The sequence below is a fragment of the Rhinoderma darwinii genome, chromosome 2, assembly GCF_050947455.1.
Source record: "Rhinoderma darwinii isolate aRhiDar2 chromosome 2, aRhiDar2.hap1, whole genome shotgun sequence".
NCBI lineage: Eukaryota > Metazoa > Chordata > Amphibia > Anura > Rhinodermatidae > Rhinoderma > Rhinoderma darwinii.
Genome location: NC_134688.1, coordinates 278,766,030 through 278,784,832, shown reverse-complemented (window position 1 = coordinate 278,784,832; position 18,803 = coordinate 278,766,030). Strand labels below are relative to the sequence as shown.

The following is an 18,803-nucleotide window of genomic DNA, read 5'->3' as shown; positions in this document are numbered from 1 at the left end:
ACAAATGATCACATAGTCCTATAGTGGGACAAAAAAAAAGTCAACAATAGTTTCATAAAAACTATAATAAATGAATGTAAAATCTCAAGTAAAAAAAAATAAAAACCAAATTTTTCCCCTTACAAAATGCTTTATTATGAAATAAGCCCCATAAAAATAAAAAAGCTACACAAAAGTGGTATTGTTGCGTCCATAGCGACCTGAACTATAAAACTATTGTTTTTTAACCCACACAATGAACGTCATAAGAAAATAAGATAAAAAACAATTCCAAAATTTCTGTTCTATGTTATTCATAAATGGCGATCAAAAAATCGTATGTACCCCAAAATGGTACCAATAAAAACTACAATCCCTAATTCAGCTACGTCGGCGGAAAAATAAAAAAGTTATGGCTCTTAGAATATGGCGACACTAAAACAAATACTTTATTAAAAAAAAGGTGTTTCTATTGTGTAAAAGTATGAAAACATAAAAGAACTATGTAAATTCGGTATCGCCGTAATGTTTTTTTTTATACCGCACAGTGAAGGCCATAAATTTAAGATGGAAAAAAAACAGGGATAAGACAAAATTTCAGGGTTTTTTTCATTACCCCCAAAGAAAAGTTAATAAAAGATAATCAATAAATTATATGCACCCCAAAATGTCACCATTTAAAAAATGCAACTTGTCCCGCAAAAAACAAGCTCGCACACGGCTATGTCTACGAAAAAAAATGCACCGATCAAGTAACTGAAAATATCGCTCCGTCATTAGGGCACAAAATACGCTGGTCACTAAACGGTTAATAATAGCGTACGCTGCACTATATTGGCAAAAGAATAAGCATAGCAAAGAGAAATTACAATACAGTGACATGAATTGTGTCACTTGCATGTAGCATATATGGAGAGCTTCTGATTGATCAGATAACAAGGTTTTTTTTCTAGAGAATTAGACTGAACACCTGTAACAAACAATTCTGTATCTAGAACTTTTTCCCTCAGCCAATCCAGAAGCAGGTATATAGACATTGTAGTCCTCAGTATTAGTTCTCATGTCCTTGATGCAGTTGAGTGCGAAGTAGAAGATCTTGGGTGTGCAGGAGGATATCTTGAGTCCCTTGTAAGGCCTTGTTCACATCTGCGTTGGGGTCCCGTTCTGACGTTCCGTCTGAGCTTTCCGTCAGAACGGGACCCTGAACAGACACAGACGGAAACCAGAGGTTTCAGTTTTCATCACCATTGATTTTAATGTTGACCGATCCGGTGCCCATGGTTTCCGTTTGGCTCTGTTGTGCACCGGACCCGTCGTTTTGCCGGAAGCAATAGAGTAGTCAACCTCTGGTTTCCGTCTGTGTCAGTTTGTGTCTGTTCAGGGTCCCGTTCTGACGGAAAGCTCGACGGAACATCAGAACAAGACCCCAACGCAGATGTGAATGAGGTCTAAGCAACATTTTCTTTAAACACAGCAAAATATATTTCTTTAAAGAGTAACTACACTTTCCTCAAACTTTTGATGAAGGTCTATAGGTCTGCCATCTTGGTTCTCCTATTAAGCCATGGGCAGGGCTTAGTAGTAGGACACAAAATGGACAATACATGGAGATACATGAGTCATGGAGTGTATTGTTCAAGCGATCCAACGATCTCTAGTGAGACTACAAAAATGTAAAAAGCAGTTCAATAAAGTTTTTAGGAATAAATAAATAAAAACAGTAAAACAAAAACCTTTTCCCATTTTTCCCCGTAAAATAATGTCAACAATAAAAAAAATAACCTTTTTAAGACTGGCCTATTTTGGGTCTTTAGGAAAAAGCATTCCGAGAGCCATAACGTTTGAACTTTTCTGTCGATGTAACTGTATGAGGGCTTGTTTTTTGCAGAACAAATCATGTTTTTTAATAAAAGAGCATTTTAGGGTACATATCGATTATCTGGTACAATACACTGCAATACTAATGTATTGCAGTATATTGTTATTCTTACAGGCTTCTGTAAAAGAGCGATCGCTGTACCTGTCCGTTAGTCCCGGGTGCCAGCTGTAATACACAGCTGACACCCGCAGTGTATGGAGCGGGCTCAGCATGTGAGCCCGCGCCATCCATCAACCCCCGCACCATGACGGGCAATAGTCATAGTCATGGTGCTCAAAGGGGTTAGTGCACAGCGGATGGTTCAAAGTGATAATTTCAATTTTCCACCGATATGCCATTTTAGTGCATAATATGTTGTGCCCAGTTTGTGCCACAGAAGACTAATACCTCAAAAAATGTTAAGCGGGTTCTCTCGGGTATGGCGATGCCATATGTGTGGGCGAAAATTGCTTCTTGGGCACGCTGCAGGGCTCAGAAGGGAGGGAGCGCCATTTTGCTTTTGGAGTGCAGATTTTGCTTGGTAGTAGTTTTGTTTGGGGTTTTACTAGTATTTCAGTTTATAATGTGGGGGTATGTGTAATCTGTGCGGAGAACATCAGGGCATATGTAAGCTGTGCGGAGTACATCAGGGCATAATAAGAGGGTATAATAATGGGGCAAATAAATAATTCATAGATGTGTGGCCGGTGTCGCACTGATAAATGGCGTCCGATCTTATCCGCTTTTGGACACTCTGCACATTTTGCATCGCCATATTCTGAGAGCCAGAACTTTTTTATTTTTTTCACCACCGGAGCCGTGTGAGGGATTCTTTGTTGAGGGACAATCTGTAGTTTTCATTGGTACCATTTTGGGGTACATGCGATTTTTTTTAATCACTTTTTATTCCATTTTTTTGCAATCCTGACCAAAAAACAGGAATTCTGACACCGTTTTTTAGGTTTTCTTTTTGCGGCGCTCACCATACGCTATAAATGAAATTTTTACTTTATTCTGCGGGTTGGTACGATTACGGCGATACCATATGTATATAGGTTTGGTCCTTATTTTTAGCGTTTGCACAATAAAATCACTTATTTATAAAAAAAAAATAATTCTGTGTCACCATATTCAGAGAGCCATAATTTTTTTATTTTTTGTAAAAAAAGCTGTGTAAGGGCTTGTTTTTTGCGGGACGGGTTGTAGTTTTTATCAGTACTATTTTCGGGGACATGCGACTTTTTGAACACTTTTTATCCTTTATTTAGGGAGCGGTGTTGACCAAAAAAATTGCGATTCTGTCGTCGTTTTTTATTGATTTTTTTTTGGGGTGTTCATCGCGCGGGGAAAAATAACATTACAGTTTTATAGTTGGGGTCGTTACGAACGCGGTGATATGTGTACTTTTTTAACGTGTTCATTTTTTTCTATAATAAAAGTCTTATTATAGGAAAAAAGAGCATTTTGCGTTTATATAACTTATAACTTTTATTTTTACACTTTATTTAAAACATTTTTATAACTTTTTTTTACTTTTTTACTTGTCCCACTAGGGTACATTGAGACTTGCAGCTTTGATCGCTGCTAGAGTACATTACACTACACACGTAGTGTAATGTACTCTAACTGTCATTGTGACGTAACTGTCACTCTGACAGGAAGCCGAGGAGGAACGGCCGTAACATGGCAACCCGGAGGTCATTGTCTGACCCCCGATTGCCGCGACGATCACTTTGGCACGCCCTAATAGACATATAGACATGGCAGGTTAGGCCCCCAGCTGCAATGACAACCATGGGCACCCCCGCAACTGCGTCACAGGGGTGCAGATGGGGAAACAGAGGGGACATCTAAGGGACTAATTGGCCGGGATCGAAGCTATTTCCAATCCCAGCCATTGAAGCGGGATGTTTAGTACAGCCAGCACCTGCTGCTGATGGTGCGGGCACAGCTACATTACACAGTAACAATGTGGTGTGCAAAGAAGATAAACATAATTGGTATCGCATACTTGGTTTTGCATAATTGGTATTACAGTATAATGTTAGAGTATAACGTCGTAAAAAAAAAAAAAGAGAATGACAAAATTGCTGTTTTTGGTCATCTTGCCTTCTCAATTTTTTTTAAAAATGGCGATCAAATAGTAAAAATGAAACCCAAGAACTATGTAGGAATTGCTGTTTTTTTCTATTCGATCCACAAAATAATTTTGAACGTTTCTCAGCACATTATATGGTATATTAATCTACAACTTGTCCCGAAAAAAAGTCCTTATAAAGCTATGTTGATGGAAAAATGAAAAAGTTATGGCTCTTGGAAGGTGAGGAACAAAAAACAAAAATGAAAAAACAAAAATCTGAGTGCAGCAGGAAGGGGTTAAAAAGCTCATATGTGTGTTCCTGCAGGATGAAGCTCTCTCAAAAAAAAAAAGACAAGATTTGTAAATGTCGTGTTCAGATTGCAGAACTAGATTCAGAATGATTTTAAAAAACAATAGAGGGTTGCACAAAAGAAGTCAAAAGAAGAACAAATCACACAAAAGCTTTCGTTGAGCAAATTCTCCATACATTTCCTGTATGAAATTCAATTGTTAACACTAATCTTTATGTTTACAGTATATAGTCACGTATAGCGAAAGGCAGACAACGCATGTAAAGATGGAAAATTAGAGGCACTGCATAAAAAAGCAATATAAAACAATTGCACATGAAAAATGTTGTTAACTGTACATTGTAATTGTTCTATTAGTCTGAAAAGCATATTCTAATCACATAACCAAAGTAAATCCATGTATTTCAGGAGTGTTTCAGGTCAGTGCGGATATCGGTGTACATGACACTGTTGGCGCGTTACATCAACAGCTATCCTGTGACAATTACAGCCATACATACTGGTTTACCTCTCAGTCAGATTTTACTGTGGGAGAATATGTCATCCAAAAGCTACTTCCTATTCAGCTATTGTCAGCTGACAAAAACACCGGTTGTGGTGAATGCTACGTCTTTGAGGGCCCTGATTCATATAACATCAAAATTCCCCTATCAACAAGGGGACAATTTTATGAGTGTGAAAATGAAAATTTGTATACACTGGAACAGATATTACAAGACCCCGGATTAACTAAACTCAACTTCAGATGCAAAAATATTGGCACCGGAGTATATAGGATTTGTCCTGCGTATGAAATCAAAACAATCATGCAAAGTAAGTAAAATATTGGTTACCTTATATGAGATATCACTCATTTTAATTATGTCTTGCATTTTCATTGACTTTATTTTACTTTCTTAAACCCCTTACAGTTATTCAAATACCATATTTTCCCACCATAGGTGAAAGAATAAAATAAAAATCAGATCTAAAATATCAATGTCTTGCTTTCACTCTTAGTCCTTGTCGCACATGCCTACAATGTACAATATGACTCTTAGGGTTTGTTCACATGACCTATTTTCAGCCGTTTTTCGGGCTGTAAACGTCCCGAAAAACGGCTGAAAAATCGGAAGCAGAACGCCTACAAACATAGGGCCACTGACTTCAATGGGAAATACAGCATTCTGTTCCGACGGGGCGTTATTTTACACCTCATTTTCAAATAACGGCCCGTAAAAAGACGCCCCATAAAAGAAGAGCATGTCACTTTTGAGCCGTTTTTCATTGACTCAATAGAAAAACAGCTCCAAAAACGGCGATAAAAAATGCCACAAAAAACGCCACTTTAATTAAAAAACGGCTGGAAATCAGGAGCTGTTCCCTTGAAAATAGTGTGAACATACCTTAATCGAGTTACTTACACAAAAACACCATCCTCTTTCTCACACTTTCCCCATAGAAAAAAATGAGAGAGACTGCTGATAACTACATTATTATTTTAAAAGTTATGAACATTTTTCTAAATATGTAAATGAGGCTATACTAGACAAGTGGGAGGTAACACCAGAGATTCTCCTGAGGTGGAGCTACCTCACAGCCTCTGATGTTGTCCTATCAGCATGAAGCTGCTTCACGCAGTGTGAGAGACTGAGGCTGGAGGGAAAGGGGATCACTTCAAATAGCCATATCTCCGGCTGTGGACCACCTAGAACAGCGGTTATGGTGGCATATGAAAGAGGAGATATCAACCGGAGATATCGCCAGTTGAAAACAGTTTGGAATGGAAGCTGTATACTATAAGATCAGGCTGTGTTGCTGGGCAGGGAAGGGGAGAAGTTGTATTCTGATTGGAAAGCATCTTACAGAAAACATTATACCGCCCAGAGAGAAAAGAGTCACCTCCTATTTGGCTATTCGAGCCACATTATATATTTAGAAAAATGCTCATAAATTTGCAAACAATAAATGTGTTTTTTTTAAAGCATATCACACTGTAGTTGTCAGCAGCAAACCGCCTATTAGATTAGTTAGGAGATAGGACATTGATAAACTTGTGACAGAGTCCCTTTAAAACGATACATTCAATTACTGCTTAAGGCCGGATTCACACGAGCGTGTGCCTTTTGCGCGCGCAAAAAACGCTGCGTTTTGCACGCGCAAAAGGTACTTAACAGCTCCGTGTGTCAGCCCCGTATGATGCGCGGCTGCGTGATTTTCGCGCAGTCGCCATCAATATGACACTCCGTTTGGATGTTTGTAAACAGAACAGCACGTGATGATTTTCTGTTTTCATTCATAGTTTTACAGCTGTTGCACGAATCACACGCGTCCCGCGGAAGTGCTTCCGTGTGATTGACGACCGTAGTTTCCATGGTCCGTGCATTGCCCGGAGCTCGAACCGCAAAAAAAAATATAGGACATGTCATTATACAGTCCACAATTGCAGTCCGGGCACATTGAAATCAATGCACATTTTGTATGTGCACAGGACATGATTGCGGATGGCTCACGGATGGCTCACGGATGACACTCCGCTGCCCGTCTGTGCCGTATTCACTGACTGTGCACACAGCTATGGCCGTGTGCATGAGGCCTTACTGATCTAGTTATTCTATCATGTCCTGCACTGGGAAGTAGAAGCCATCTGGACCAGAAGTGCTGGAAGTAAGTATAAACGCATACAAATTTGTTTTAGTTACCCACAAGATGTGCCTGGTAAATTGGGGTTTGACTTCAAGATGTTTTATTTATTGAATAACAAATTTAATAAAACGTGGATTATATAATTTGTTTTATATATAATTTAGTTAACTCAATTGGTTTATATTGCTAAATGAATTCAGCAGAACAATTAAAGGTGTTGTCCAGGATTGAGGCTATGTTCACATGGCTTATTTTCAGCCGTTTTTCGGGCCGTAAATGCCCTGAAAAATTTCTGAAAATACGGAGGCTGAACGCCTTCAAACATCTACCCATTGATTTCAATGGGAAAAAACTGCCTTTCGTTCCCACAGGCCCTTTTTTCCCATTGAAATCAATGGGCAGATGTTTGGAGGTGTTCAGCGTCCGACTTTTTATCCGTTTGTTCACACAGCTTATTTTCAGGCTGATTTTGGAGCAGAAAAGCCTAATTTTACGCTCCAAAATACATTCGAAATAAGTCTGCAAACAGTCTCCCATTGATTTCAATGGGAAATACGCTGTGCTGTGCACATGAGGCATATTTTTACGTTGCTGCATTCAAAAAACGCCTCATAAAAAGAACTAACATGTCACCACTTGAGGCGGTTTTGGAGCTATGACACTATGAAAAACTACTCAAAAAATGGCTCAAAAAAATAAGCTTCAAATTGAAAAAAACCTTCATTTTCAGCTTCAAAAACACCTTGAAATTAGAAGCTGTTTTCCCTTGAAAACAGCCTCGTAATTTTAAGCCACTTCTTTTTGCACGCGTGAACATACCCTTAGAAAAAAGGATCTGTTTATTTTCTAGAAACAGTGCTACTCTTGTTCATGGACTGTCTCAGGTTTGCAGACCATTACAAGAAAGTGCTATTTGTAGAAAAATAAATCAGACCCTTTTTTTTTATTCCCGGAGAACTACTTTTAGTAAATATCTGAGGTGTAGGTATGATTCTATTCATTTGACAATTGTATATCCCCCACATCAGTGAGAAAAGGATACGTGAAGATGCCATCGAGTCTAGAAGTTGATGTTGTCGACATCACTGACAACTTTGAAAACATCACCTTTGTCCAGCCTTTGTCTTTGGCAGATCTTTTTGACCATCAACAGAAATTTCCAGTTGTAGCAGAAATTCTGGATACAACAGACGTTCAACATTTTGTAAAAAATGACACCTACTCAACTCTAAAAAAAGGACAGAAAATAATAATCCACAAAAAAATTATGTCGAAGAAAGTGCTGGCAACAGGCATTAAAGGCAAGACCTCTAAATTCTTTTATATCTATGATTTATACAAAGGGAAATTTCGTCAAAGACCAAGGGAGTTTGGATCCATTTTTGAGCTCTGGACCAAAGCCCTAGAAGGAACTAAACTTAAAGTTGTTGTGACCCAGGATTGTGAGAGTGGTGATGAAAATGTTCCTTCCGTTTGTATCGGAGATCATTTACAGGTTTTACACCATACCAAAACTGTTCTAACAACCCCAAGAGGACCACAAGAAAGTGATGTCCTAATTTGTACTAAAGGCACAGCAGATGATGATGACGATGATGATGATGATGATAAACCCGAGGAAGTCATGCTCCCTATATATATGGAAGGGCGCTTTGTTGAGGAAGTTAAAGATACTAAAAAATACCACCTTTTCAATATAATACAGAAACTTAAACTGCCTTGTGAGGTAAAGGTTGTAAGAAAGGACACTTCTTTATTAAATGATATTTTGGCATGTTTTCCTTCTATTAGACTAGAAGAGATTATTGAAGAGTCTGCTTTATGTGTCTCTTTGTATGACAAAGCTTCAGAGTGTTTTGAGTTGCCAATTAAATACTTTGACATTTCTGTTGTTTTATTGGAAGATACAGTCTCATCAACTGATGAGCTGACTAATTCCACAAAAGTAGAAGAGCTTACAGAGTGCTTCTACTACAACCTGAGAAAGGACCTGCCAAGCCAACAACATCCACCTCCTAGACCACCAAAAAGAGAAGTGAAAACAATGGAAAAGATCTCATGCAAGAAGCCTGTGGTACCAAAAAAAAAAATTCCTCTGAAACTGAAGGTACGTCATTATAACATTGCCTTGCTACCATTGAACTGTAATTTTCAGTAATGCATACATTTATTTAAACTACCCTGTAATATCTTTTATGAAATCTGAGTAATTATGGAGCCTACACTAAGCCTGCGTCTTCAGCAGCGGGTGTCAGCTGTAACATACAGCTTACACTCTGCTGCAACAGCCACAGTCAGTGATAACTCTGATCCCGGGTGTTTTACTCCTTTTATTCCAATGAAAATGCTTTATTACATAACAAAAATAAAGAGAAAACAGTATACATAAATGGTATCGCCGTATCTGTAACAACCCAAACCATAAACTTATCATGTTATTAAACCTGCCCGGTTAATACCATATAAAAAAAAATAATAATTATATACACTACCGTTCAAAAGTTTAGGGTCACTTAGAAATTTCCTTATTTTTGCAAGAAAAGCACAGTTTTTTTTAAATGAAGAAAACATTAAATTAATCAGAAATACACTCTATACATTGTTAATGTGCTAAATGACTATTCTAGCTGCAAACGTCTGGTTTAATGCAATATCTACATAGGTGTATAGAGGCCCATTTCCAGCAACCATCACTCCAGTGTTCTAATGGTACATTGTGTTTGCTAACTGTGTTAGAAGGCTAAGGCCTCATGCACACGACCGTGTTCGGTCCGTGATATACGGTCCGCATGTCGGCCGCTTGTCCCGGACCGTACAAAGTACAGGGAGCCGGGCTCCTAGCATCATACTTATCTATGACGCTAGGTGTCACTGCCTATCCACGTAACTACTGTCACACACTAAAACATGATTACAGTACGGGACAGTAGTTCCGCGGACAGGCAGTGACCCCTATCGTCATAGATAAGTGTGATGCTAGGAGCCCGACTCCCTGCACTGTGTTCGGTCCGGGACATGCAGCCGACATGCGGACCGTATATCACGGACCGAACACGGTCGTGTGCATGAGGCCTAATGGATGATTAGAAAACACTTGAAAACCCTTGTGCAACTATGTTAGCACTGCTGTAAACAGTTTTGCTGTTTAGAGGATCTATAAAACTGACCTTCCTTTGAGCTAGTTGAGAATCTGGAGCATTACATTTGTGGGTTCGATTAAACTCTCAAAATGGCTAGAAAAAGAGAGCTTTCATGTGAAACTCGACAGTCTATTCTTGTTCTTAGAAATGAAGGCTATTCCATGCGAGAAATTGCCAAGAAACTGAAGATTTCCTACAACGGTGTGTACTACTCCCTTCAGAGGACAGCACACACAGGCTCTAACCAGAGTAGAAAGAGAAGTGGGAGGCCCCGCTGCACAACTGAGCAACAAGTCAAGTACATTAGAGTCTCTAGTTTGAGAAATAGGCGCCTCACAGGTCCTCAACTGGCAGCTTCATTAAATAGTACCCGCAAAACGCCAGTGTCAACGTCTACAGTGAAGAGGCGACTCCGGGATGCTGGCCTTCAGGGCAGAGTGGCAAAGAAAAAGCCATATCTGAGACTGGCTAATAAAAGGAAAAGATTAATATGGACAAAAGCACACAGACATTGGACAGAGGAAGATTGGAAAAAAGTGTTATGGACAGACGAATCGAAGTTTGAGGTGTTTGGATCACACAGAAGAACATTTGTGAGACGCAGAGCAACTGAAAAGATGCTGGAAGAGTGCCTGACGCCATCTGTCAAGCATGGTGGAGGTAATGTGATGGTCTGGGGTTGCTTTGGTGCTGGTAAAGTGGGAGATTTGTACAAGATAAAAGGGATTTTGAATAAGGAAGGCTATCACTCCATTTTGCAATGCCATGCCATACCCTGTGGACAGCGCTTGATTGGAGCCAATTTCATCCTACAACAGGACAATGACCCAAAGCACACCTCAAAATTATGCAAGAACTATTTAGGGAAGAAGCAGGCAGCTGGTATTCTATCTGTAATGGAGTGGCCAGCGCAGTCACCAGATCTCAACCCCATAGAGCTGTTGTGGGAGCAGCTTGACCGTATGGTACGCAAGAAGTGCCCATCAAGCCAATCCAACTTGTGGGAGGGGCTTCTGGAAACATGGGGTGAAATTTCTCCCGATTACCTCAGCAAATTAACAGCTAGATTGCCAAAGGTCTGCAATGCTGTAATTGCTGCAAATGGAGCATTCTTTGACGAAAGCAAAGCTTGAAGGAGAAAATTATTATTTGAAATAAAAATCATTATTTCTAACCTTGTCAATGTCTTGACTATATTTTCTAGTCATTTTGCAACTCATTGGATAAATATATGTGTGAGTTTTCATGGAAAACACAAAATTGTCTGGGTGACCCCAAACTTTTGAACGGTAGTGTATATACATCACACCTCACATAAATGACATTACAAGTGATCAAAAAAGTTGTATGTACCTCAAAACTGTACCAATGAAAACATCAACCATCAACTTATTCTGCAAAAAAACAAGACCTCTAAGAATATGGCGACACAAAAACAAGAAATAGTAGTAAAACATTTTAAAAAATATATAAATTTACTCTCGTCGTAAGACTGAAAAGTTATTGCCTTCGGAATGCGAAGATGAGAAAAACAAAACAATCACCTCGTCCTGAAGGCCAAAAGCAGCCGTGTCCTTAACCCCTTCCCGCACCTTGGCGTACATGAACGCCCAGGTGAGCAGTAACTGTGCAGTCCGCGCTTTAACAGTTAACTGCCGCGCGGCGCTACACCGCAGCGGCGGTTAACTGTGCAGCGTCTCTTCCCTGCTCTCCCCATTGCCGATCAGCGGCCTGTCGCCGCTGAAATCGGCAATTAACCCGTTCGATTCGGTGGTCGATTGCGATCACCAAATTGAAGAGGTTTAGAGCAGATCGGCAGCCCCCCACATGCATTTGCGGGGGCTGGCGATCCTTATCACAGCAACCAGAGGCCAGACAATGGCCTCCGGGCTGCCATGTACGGAAGCCTCGGAGGAGCAGCCTCCGGCCGGTCCTCCGAGGCTTCCTGTCAGTGTGACTGTCACGTCACAATGACAGTTAGAACACATTACACTACGTAGGTAGTGTAATGTGTTCCAGCAGCGATCAGAGCTGCAAGTCTAAGTATCCCCTAGTGGGACAAGTAAAAATAAGATAATAAAAATGTTTTTAAAAAGTGTAAAAATAAAAGTTAGTAGTGACATAAACAAAAAATGCTTTTTTTCCTATAATAAGTGTTTTATTATAGGAAAAAAATTAAGACGTTAAAAAAAGTACACATATTTGCTATCACCGCGTTCGTAACGACCCCAACTATAAAACTGTAATATTATTTTTCCCGCACGGTCAACACCGCAAAAAAATAAATGAAAAACAATGCCAGAATCACCATTTTTTGGTCACCACCCCTCCCAAAATATACAATAAAAAGTGATCATAAAGTCGCATGTACACCAAAATGGTACCGATACAAACTACAACCCGTCCCGCAAAAAAACAAGCTCTTACACAGCTTTTTTTGACTGGAAAAATAAAAAAGTTATCGCTTTCAGAATATGGTGACACAAAAAATTATTAATTTTATAAATAAGTGATTTTATAGCACAAACGCTGCAAAACATAAAAAAATTATATACATATGGTATCGCCGTAATCGTATCAACCCGCAGAATAAAATATAATGGTCATTTATAGCCCAGGATGAACGCCATAAAAAAAAAGAATAAAAAACATTGTCAGAATTGATGGTTTTTGGTCACCTTGCTTGCCAAAAAATTGAATAAAAAGTGATCAATAACATTTCTGGTACCCTAAAATGGTACCAATGAAAACTACAGACTGTCCCGCAAAGAATAAGCCCTCAAACAGCTTCGGTGGAGAAAAAGTTAAAAAGTTCTGGCTCTCAGAATATGGCGATGCAAAATGTGCAGAGTGTTCCAAAAGCGGATAAGATTGGGCACCATTTATCAGTGCGACACCGGCCACACATTTGCGGATTATTATTTATTTACCTCATTATTATACCCTCTTATTATGCCCTGATGTTCTCTACGCAGATTACATATGTCCCCACATTATAAACTGAAATACCAGTAAAACGCCAAACAGAACTAACAAGCTAAATCTGCGCGCCAAATGCCGCTCCCTCCCTTCTGAGCCCTGCAGCGTGCCCAAACAGCAGTCTACGTCCACTGATATGGCATCGCCATACCCGGGAGAACCCGGTTAATATTTTATGAGGTATTTGTCTTCAGTGGCACAAACTGGGCATAACATGTAGTGCACTAAAATGGCATACCAGTGGAAAATTTTTATTTTCACTCTGCACCATCCGCTGCACATTACCCCTTCGTGCACCACGAAATAGCATGTCGTAATGTGGGGGGTGATGTATGGAGCGTCTCACGTGAAAAATAAAGAATTTAAAACTGAAAAATCGCTGTTTTTTGGTCACCTTGGCTCTACCAAAAAATGTAATAAAAAGTGCTCAAAAAGTTGTATGTACCAAAAAATGGTACCAATAAAAATGACCGCTCGTCCCTCAATAAATAAGCCCTCACACCGCTCTATTGACGGAAAAATAAAAGTTATGGCTCTTGGAAAGCGGGGAGGGAAAAACTAAAAAGGAAAAGAAAAAAATGGTTCAGTCCGGAAAGGGTTAATTACTTTCTAATGAAACACCATTTATGACCACGTGCCGTACTCCTGAGAAATTGCTTTACAAATGTTGGGCGGCTTTTTCTCCTTTATCCTTTGTGAAATTGAAAACATTTAGTGGAAGAAATGTTGATATTCATTTTCACGGCATAATTCTAATAAATCCTGCAAAAGACTTGTGGGGTCTAAATGCTCACTATACCCCTAGAAAGATTATTTAAAATGTGTAATTTCCAAAATGGGGGTCACTTTTGGGGGGTTTCCACTGTTTTGGCCTCTCAGGGGCTTTGCAAATGCGACATGGCACCCAAAAACCATTTCAGCTAAATTTGAGCTCCAAAAGCCAAATAGCGATCATTACCCTCCTAAGCCCTGCTGTGGGTCCAAACAGCAGTTTATTACCACATATGGGGTATTGCCGTAATCGGGAGAAATTGTTTTACAAATGTTGGGGTGCTTTTCTCCTTTATTCCTTGTAAAAATTAAAAATCGCTACCCTTTTTCAGAAAAAAAAGTTTTTACCTTTACAGAATAATTCCACTGAATTCAGCAAAGCAATTGTGGGGTCAAAATTCTAACTTTACACCTAGAAAAATTCCCTGAGGGGTGTAGTTTCCAAAATGGGGTAACTTTTCGGGGGTTTCCACTATTTTGTTCCCTTCAGTGCATTGCAAACGCGACACGGCACTGAAAACTATTCCAGCAAAATCAGAAATCCGAAATCCAAATGGTGCTCCTCTTCTGAGTCCTGCTTTGGGTCCAAACAGCAGTTTATTACCACATATGGGGTATTGCTATAATCGGGAGAAATTGCTTTACATATGTTGGGGTGTTTTTTCTCTTTTATTCCTTGAAAAATTTTTTTATCTTTACATACTAATTCAAATAAATTTAGCAAAAACTGTGGGTTCAAAATGCTAACTATACCCCTAGATAAATTCCCTGAGGGGTGTAGTTTCCAAAATGGGATCACTTTTGGGGTCTTTATTGTTTTGGCCCCACAAGACCTCTTCAAACCTGACATGGTGCCTAAAATATATTCTAAGAAAAAGGAGGCCCCAAAATCCACTAGGTGCTCCTTTGCTTCTGAGGCCTGTATTTCAGTAAATTAGCGCACTACGGTCACATGTGGGATATTTCTAAAAACTGCCGAATCTGGGCAATAAATAATGAGTTACATTTCTCGGGTAAAACTTTCTGTGGTATAAAAAAAAAATTATTACAAATGAATTTTGTAAAAAAAAATGAAATTTGTACATTTCACCTCTACATTGCTTTCATTTCTGTGAAACGCCTAAAGGGTTAAAACACTTTCTGAATGCTGTTTTGAATACTTTGAGAGGTGCCGTTTCCAAAATGGGGTGATTTATGGGGACTTTCTAATATATAAGGCCCACAAAGCCGCTTCAGAACTAAAACTGGTCCTTGTAAAAATAGCCTTTTGAAATTTTCTTAAAAATATGAGAAATTGCTGCTAAAGTTTTAAGTCTTGTAACGTCCTAGAAAAATTAAAGAATGTTCAAAAAACGATGCAAACATAAAGTAGACATATGGGAAATATAAACTAGTAAGTATTTTGTGTGGTATTACTATCTATTTTACAAGCAGATACATTTAAAATTAGAAAAATGCTAATTTTTGCACATTTTCTCCAAATCTTGGTGTTTTTTACAAATAAATATTGAATTTATCGACCAAATTTTTTCCCTAACATAAAGTACAATATGTCACGAGAAAAAACTCTCAGAATCACTTGGATAGGTAAAAGCATTCCGGAGTTATTACCACATAAAGGGACACATTTCAGATTAGAAAAATCGTCTTCGTCATGAAGGCCAAAACAGGCTCAGTCCTGAAGGGGTTAAAAGTGATGTCCACTTTTTCTTTTTTTTTTGTTAATTTATTTATAGAATAGGAAATTATTCAATTTCTAATACACATGTATGTAAAATTCTACTCACATACCTTTCTTATAGCATCCCTGTTGGTATAGTCCACAGATTAGTCCATAGTAATGCATCCACAGGATAGCTCAATGTATGGACTAAAGATGGCATCAGTCATGTGACCCACCACACACACATCAGGTTACCCATGGCATTCTGGTAATACTGTCCATATAACAGATGATTAGTAGTTTATTGTGAACCAGAATTAAGTATTTCCACCTTCAGTAAAACCTCAGCATGTCTGTCAGTCTCTGTGTAGGAGCATCTCTTACATTGTCTCCTCTGTGTTGTGGTGTGTGTTTTTAACGGTTAACTTTATTAACAACATGACAACATCACCTAGAGACAGGAAGCCATTTCATAAATCATCTAGAGACAGTAAATATATGCACAGTGAAGTAGTTGTTCATCATTATTCCACCATTAGTCCTATTCGCTTAGCCCATGGATGTGTCCTCTTTATTGCCCCAACACATGTATGTCTTGTAACCCTCTTGGTAACTGAATGTTAGCGGCCACATGATGTGTGTGTGGGGGGGTGAAACATGACTAATGCCATGGTAAAGTCCATAATTTTTGGGCTTTACCATTCTACAGAGAAGAGACAGGGGCCTACTGCACTGTGATAAGAAAGGTATGTGAACAAAATTTCTAATACTTGTATATTAGAAAACAGGATTCTACAGTAAAACAGTAAAACTTATATTAAACATTAAAAAGTATATTAGAAAACAGTATTTCCTATCCTACAAATAAATAAAAAATCCTTTAACCCCTTACCGACATGCCACATACATGTTAGTCACAACCGTTAAGGGGAAGTATGCAGTAGACTCACAGGCTGAGCTCGCTTCATACTTAGAGGTTGATGATTGTGTAATACAGCCGACACCTCACTGCAATGGTCAGAATCAGAGATCACTTTGATTCATCCCAACTTGCCCCTTTAAATGCCACAGTTAATCGCGACTGCGGCATTTGACGCGTTAGAATCAGGGGAGCGGCCCCCTCCAATGTGCCATTACCCCCCCATGTGCCATCGCCCCCCTGCGACGCGATCACGGTGGCTGATGGTCGTCATGGCAGCCTGGGGGCCTAATGAAGGCCCCCAGGTCTGCTGTCTTTGAACTTCTTCGAAGCCCTGCCTCTGGCAGGACTTCAAAGTAGGCTGTCAGTATAGTAATATACTGCAATACATTAGTATTGCAGTATAACATGCAAGCGATCCAATGATCATTATTTCAAGTCCCCTAGTAAGTCTCCTAGTAATAAAAAAAAGTAAAAACAGTTAAAGTTTTTTTAATGATCCAAAAAATATGTATTAAATATTGAAAAAAAGCCCCTTTTCCCATTTTTTTCCCCAAAAGCACTGTTAAAAAAAACTAAAAGATAACATAACTGGTATCGCTGTGTCCGTAAAAGTCCAAACTATTACAATATAGCGTTACTCAACCCACTCTGTGAATGTTGTAAAAGAAAAAAGGAAAACATCCCAATTGCTGTTTTTTTGGTCACCTTAGCTCTTCAAATAAATAGAATAAAAGTTATCAAAAAGTTGCATGTATCCCAAAATGGTACCAATAAAAACTACAGCTCGCCCCACAAAAAATAAGCTTTCACATTGCTAAATTGACGGAAAAGTTAAAAAACATAAATTTGGTATAGCTGTTATCGTATCAACCTATCGCAGAGGCTTTGGCACCGATGGTGCTTGACGTGGCAGGTAGCACCAGACGTGGTGGATGATACCAGGAGTGGCAGGTGACACCAGACGTGATGTATAACAGCAGGCGTAGCGTATGACACCAGACGTGGTGTATAACAGCAGGCGTAGCAGATGACACAACGTGACTCCAACACTAGAAGGACTCAGGAACAAACACAACATAAGATACAGGAAGCAGAGCACGGGAACACTGGGAGCAGGATACAACTAAGAGACCATTTGCAATATGAACATGGGTAGACAACAACGCTCAGGCAAGGAGTGGGAGGGCGGAGTCCTTTTTATAGTCCAGGGTGACCTGGGGATAGGTTAGGGAAACTTTAGTGAGTGCACACGCTGGCCCTTTAAGACCAGGGACGAGCGTGCGCACCCTATTACACAGTCCAGGACGGGAGGCCACGCAAGCTGGTGTCTCCAGGGAGGGAGACGCTGGCAGATGGCAGGCAGCCTTCGGTCATGGCCGTTCGCCTATGAGGAGTGGCGGCGGTCTGCGGTTGTTACAATTATGCGGTACAATAAATGGTGCCATCAAAAAATACAACTTGTCCCACAAACACTAGCCCTCATACGGCTATGTCGATAAAAAAAATGAAAAGTTATGGCTTATGGAAGACGGGTAGGAAAAAATTCAAATGGAAAAACTCAGATTGGCCATGCTCTTAAAAGGTTAAGGTTTTAAGAGATATGATGAGAGAAATGGAAACAAGGAAGCTGACAGATACTAAAAGAAATACAATAAAAAGGCAAGGTCTGTTAAGGTTCCCACGAAACTGATTTAGGAGGGAAGATTATAGAATAAAACAACAATTACACAATTAGAATCACACAGAGTTCACTTGTCTAAATTGTATCTAATTGTAGCGTGTTTAGTCACATGGATATGAAGCTTCATTGTTCACATTTCTCATATTTTGTTTTCGCTATTGTTGTCTACTACTACTTGTAAGTGTAACACGTTAAAATGGAAATCCAGACAAAATTATGTCATAGATACATGTGAGAATATTACATTGGTGGTCTGTGTTCTTCGACCACCAATTTCCACAACAAAATGGCTCTATAAAGTGTAGAAACCCCTTTGGGGGAGTTCACACTGAGTTTTTTAACGAGTTTTATGACGGGGAAACCGCGCCGCAAAACACTCCAAAAAACTGCCGAAAATGCCTCCCATTGATTTCAATGGGAGGTGGAGGCGTTTTTTTCCCACAAGCGGAAAAATCGGCTCACGGGAAAAATAAGGGGCATGCCCTATCTTCGGGTGCTTACACCTCTGACCTTGCATTGACATCAATGGGAGGCAGAGAAAGTGTATTTCGTTGCGTTTTATGCACGCGGTGCTCAATGGCCGCTGGCGAAAAACGGCGTGAAAATCTGCTTGCAGGGAGAGGAAATGGGCCTTTCATGAAAAAAAGAAAACTCCCAAGAGGGTTTACAAGATCTGTAAAGCCTAGAAATCAGTGGTGGGCTGAGATCACAGACCGCAGTACACCGCATTCCAAATTATTATGCAAATGTTATTTTTCGCTGATTTCAACCGTTGGAGTATAATGCGAATTTTA

At 39.5% G+C, this 18,803-nt stretch overlaps 1 protein-coding gene across 1 annotated transcript in view; it reads left to right on the top strand.

Moving 5' to 3' along the window:
* THEMIS2 (thymocyte selection associated family member 2) overlaps window positions 1-16,160 on the top strand; it is a 38,452-nt gene extending 22,292 nt beyond the window's left edge. The window contains exons 3-7 of the mRNA XM_075851142.1: window positions 4,637-5,041; window positions 7,882-8,960; window positions 11,521-11,533; window positions 13,831-13,946; window positions 16,116-16,160. Coding sequence (XP_075707257.1) covers window positions 4,637-5,041; window positions 7,882-8,960; window positions 11,521-11,533; window positions 13,831-13,946; window positions 16,116-16,160 — 1,658 coding nt within the window. The remainder of the gene's footprint in view (window positions 1-4,636; window positions 5,042-7,881; window positions 8,961-11,520; window positions 11,534-13,830; window positions 13,947-16,115) is intronic.
* Window positions 16,161-18,803: the final 2,643 nt, after the last annotated feature.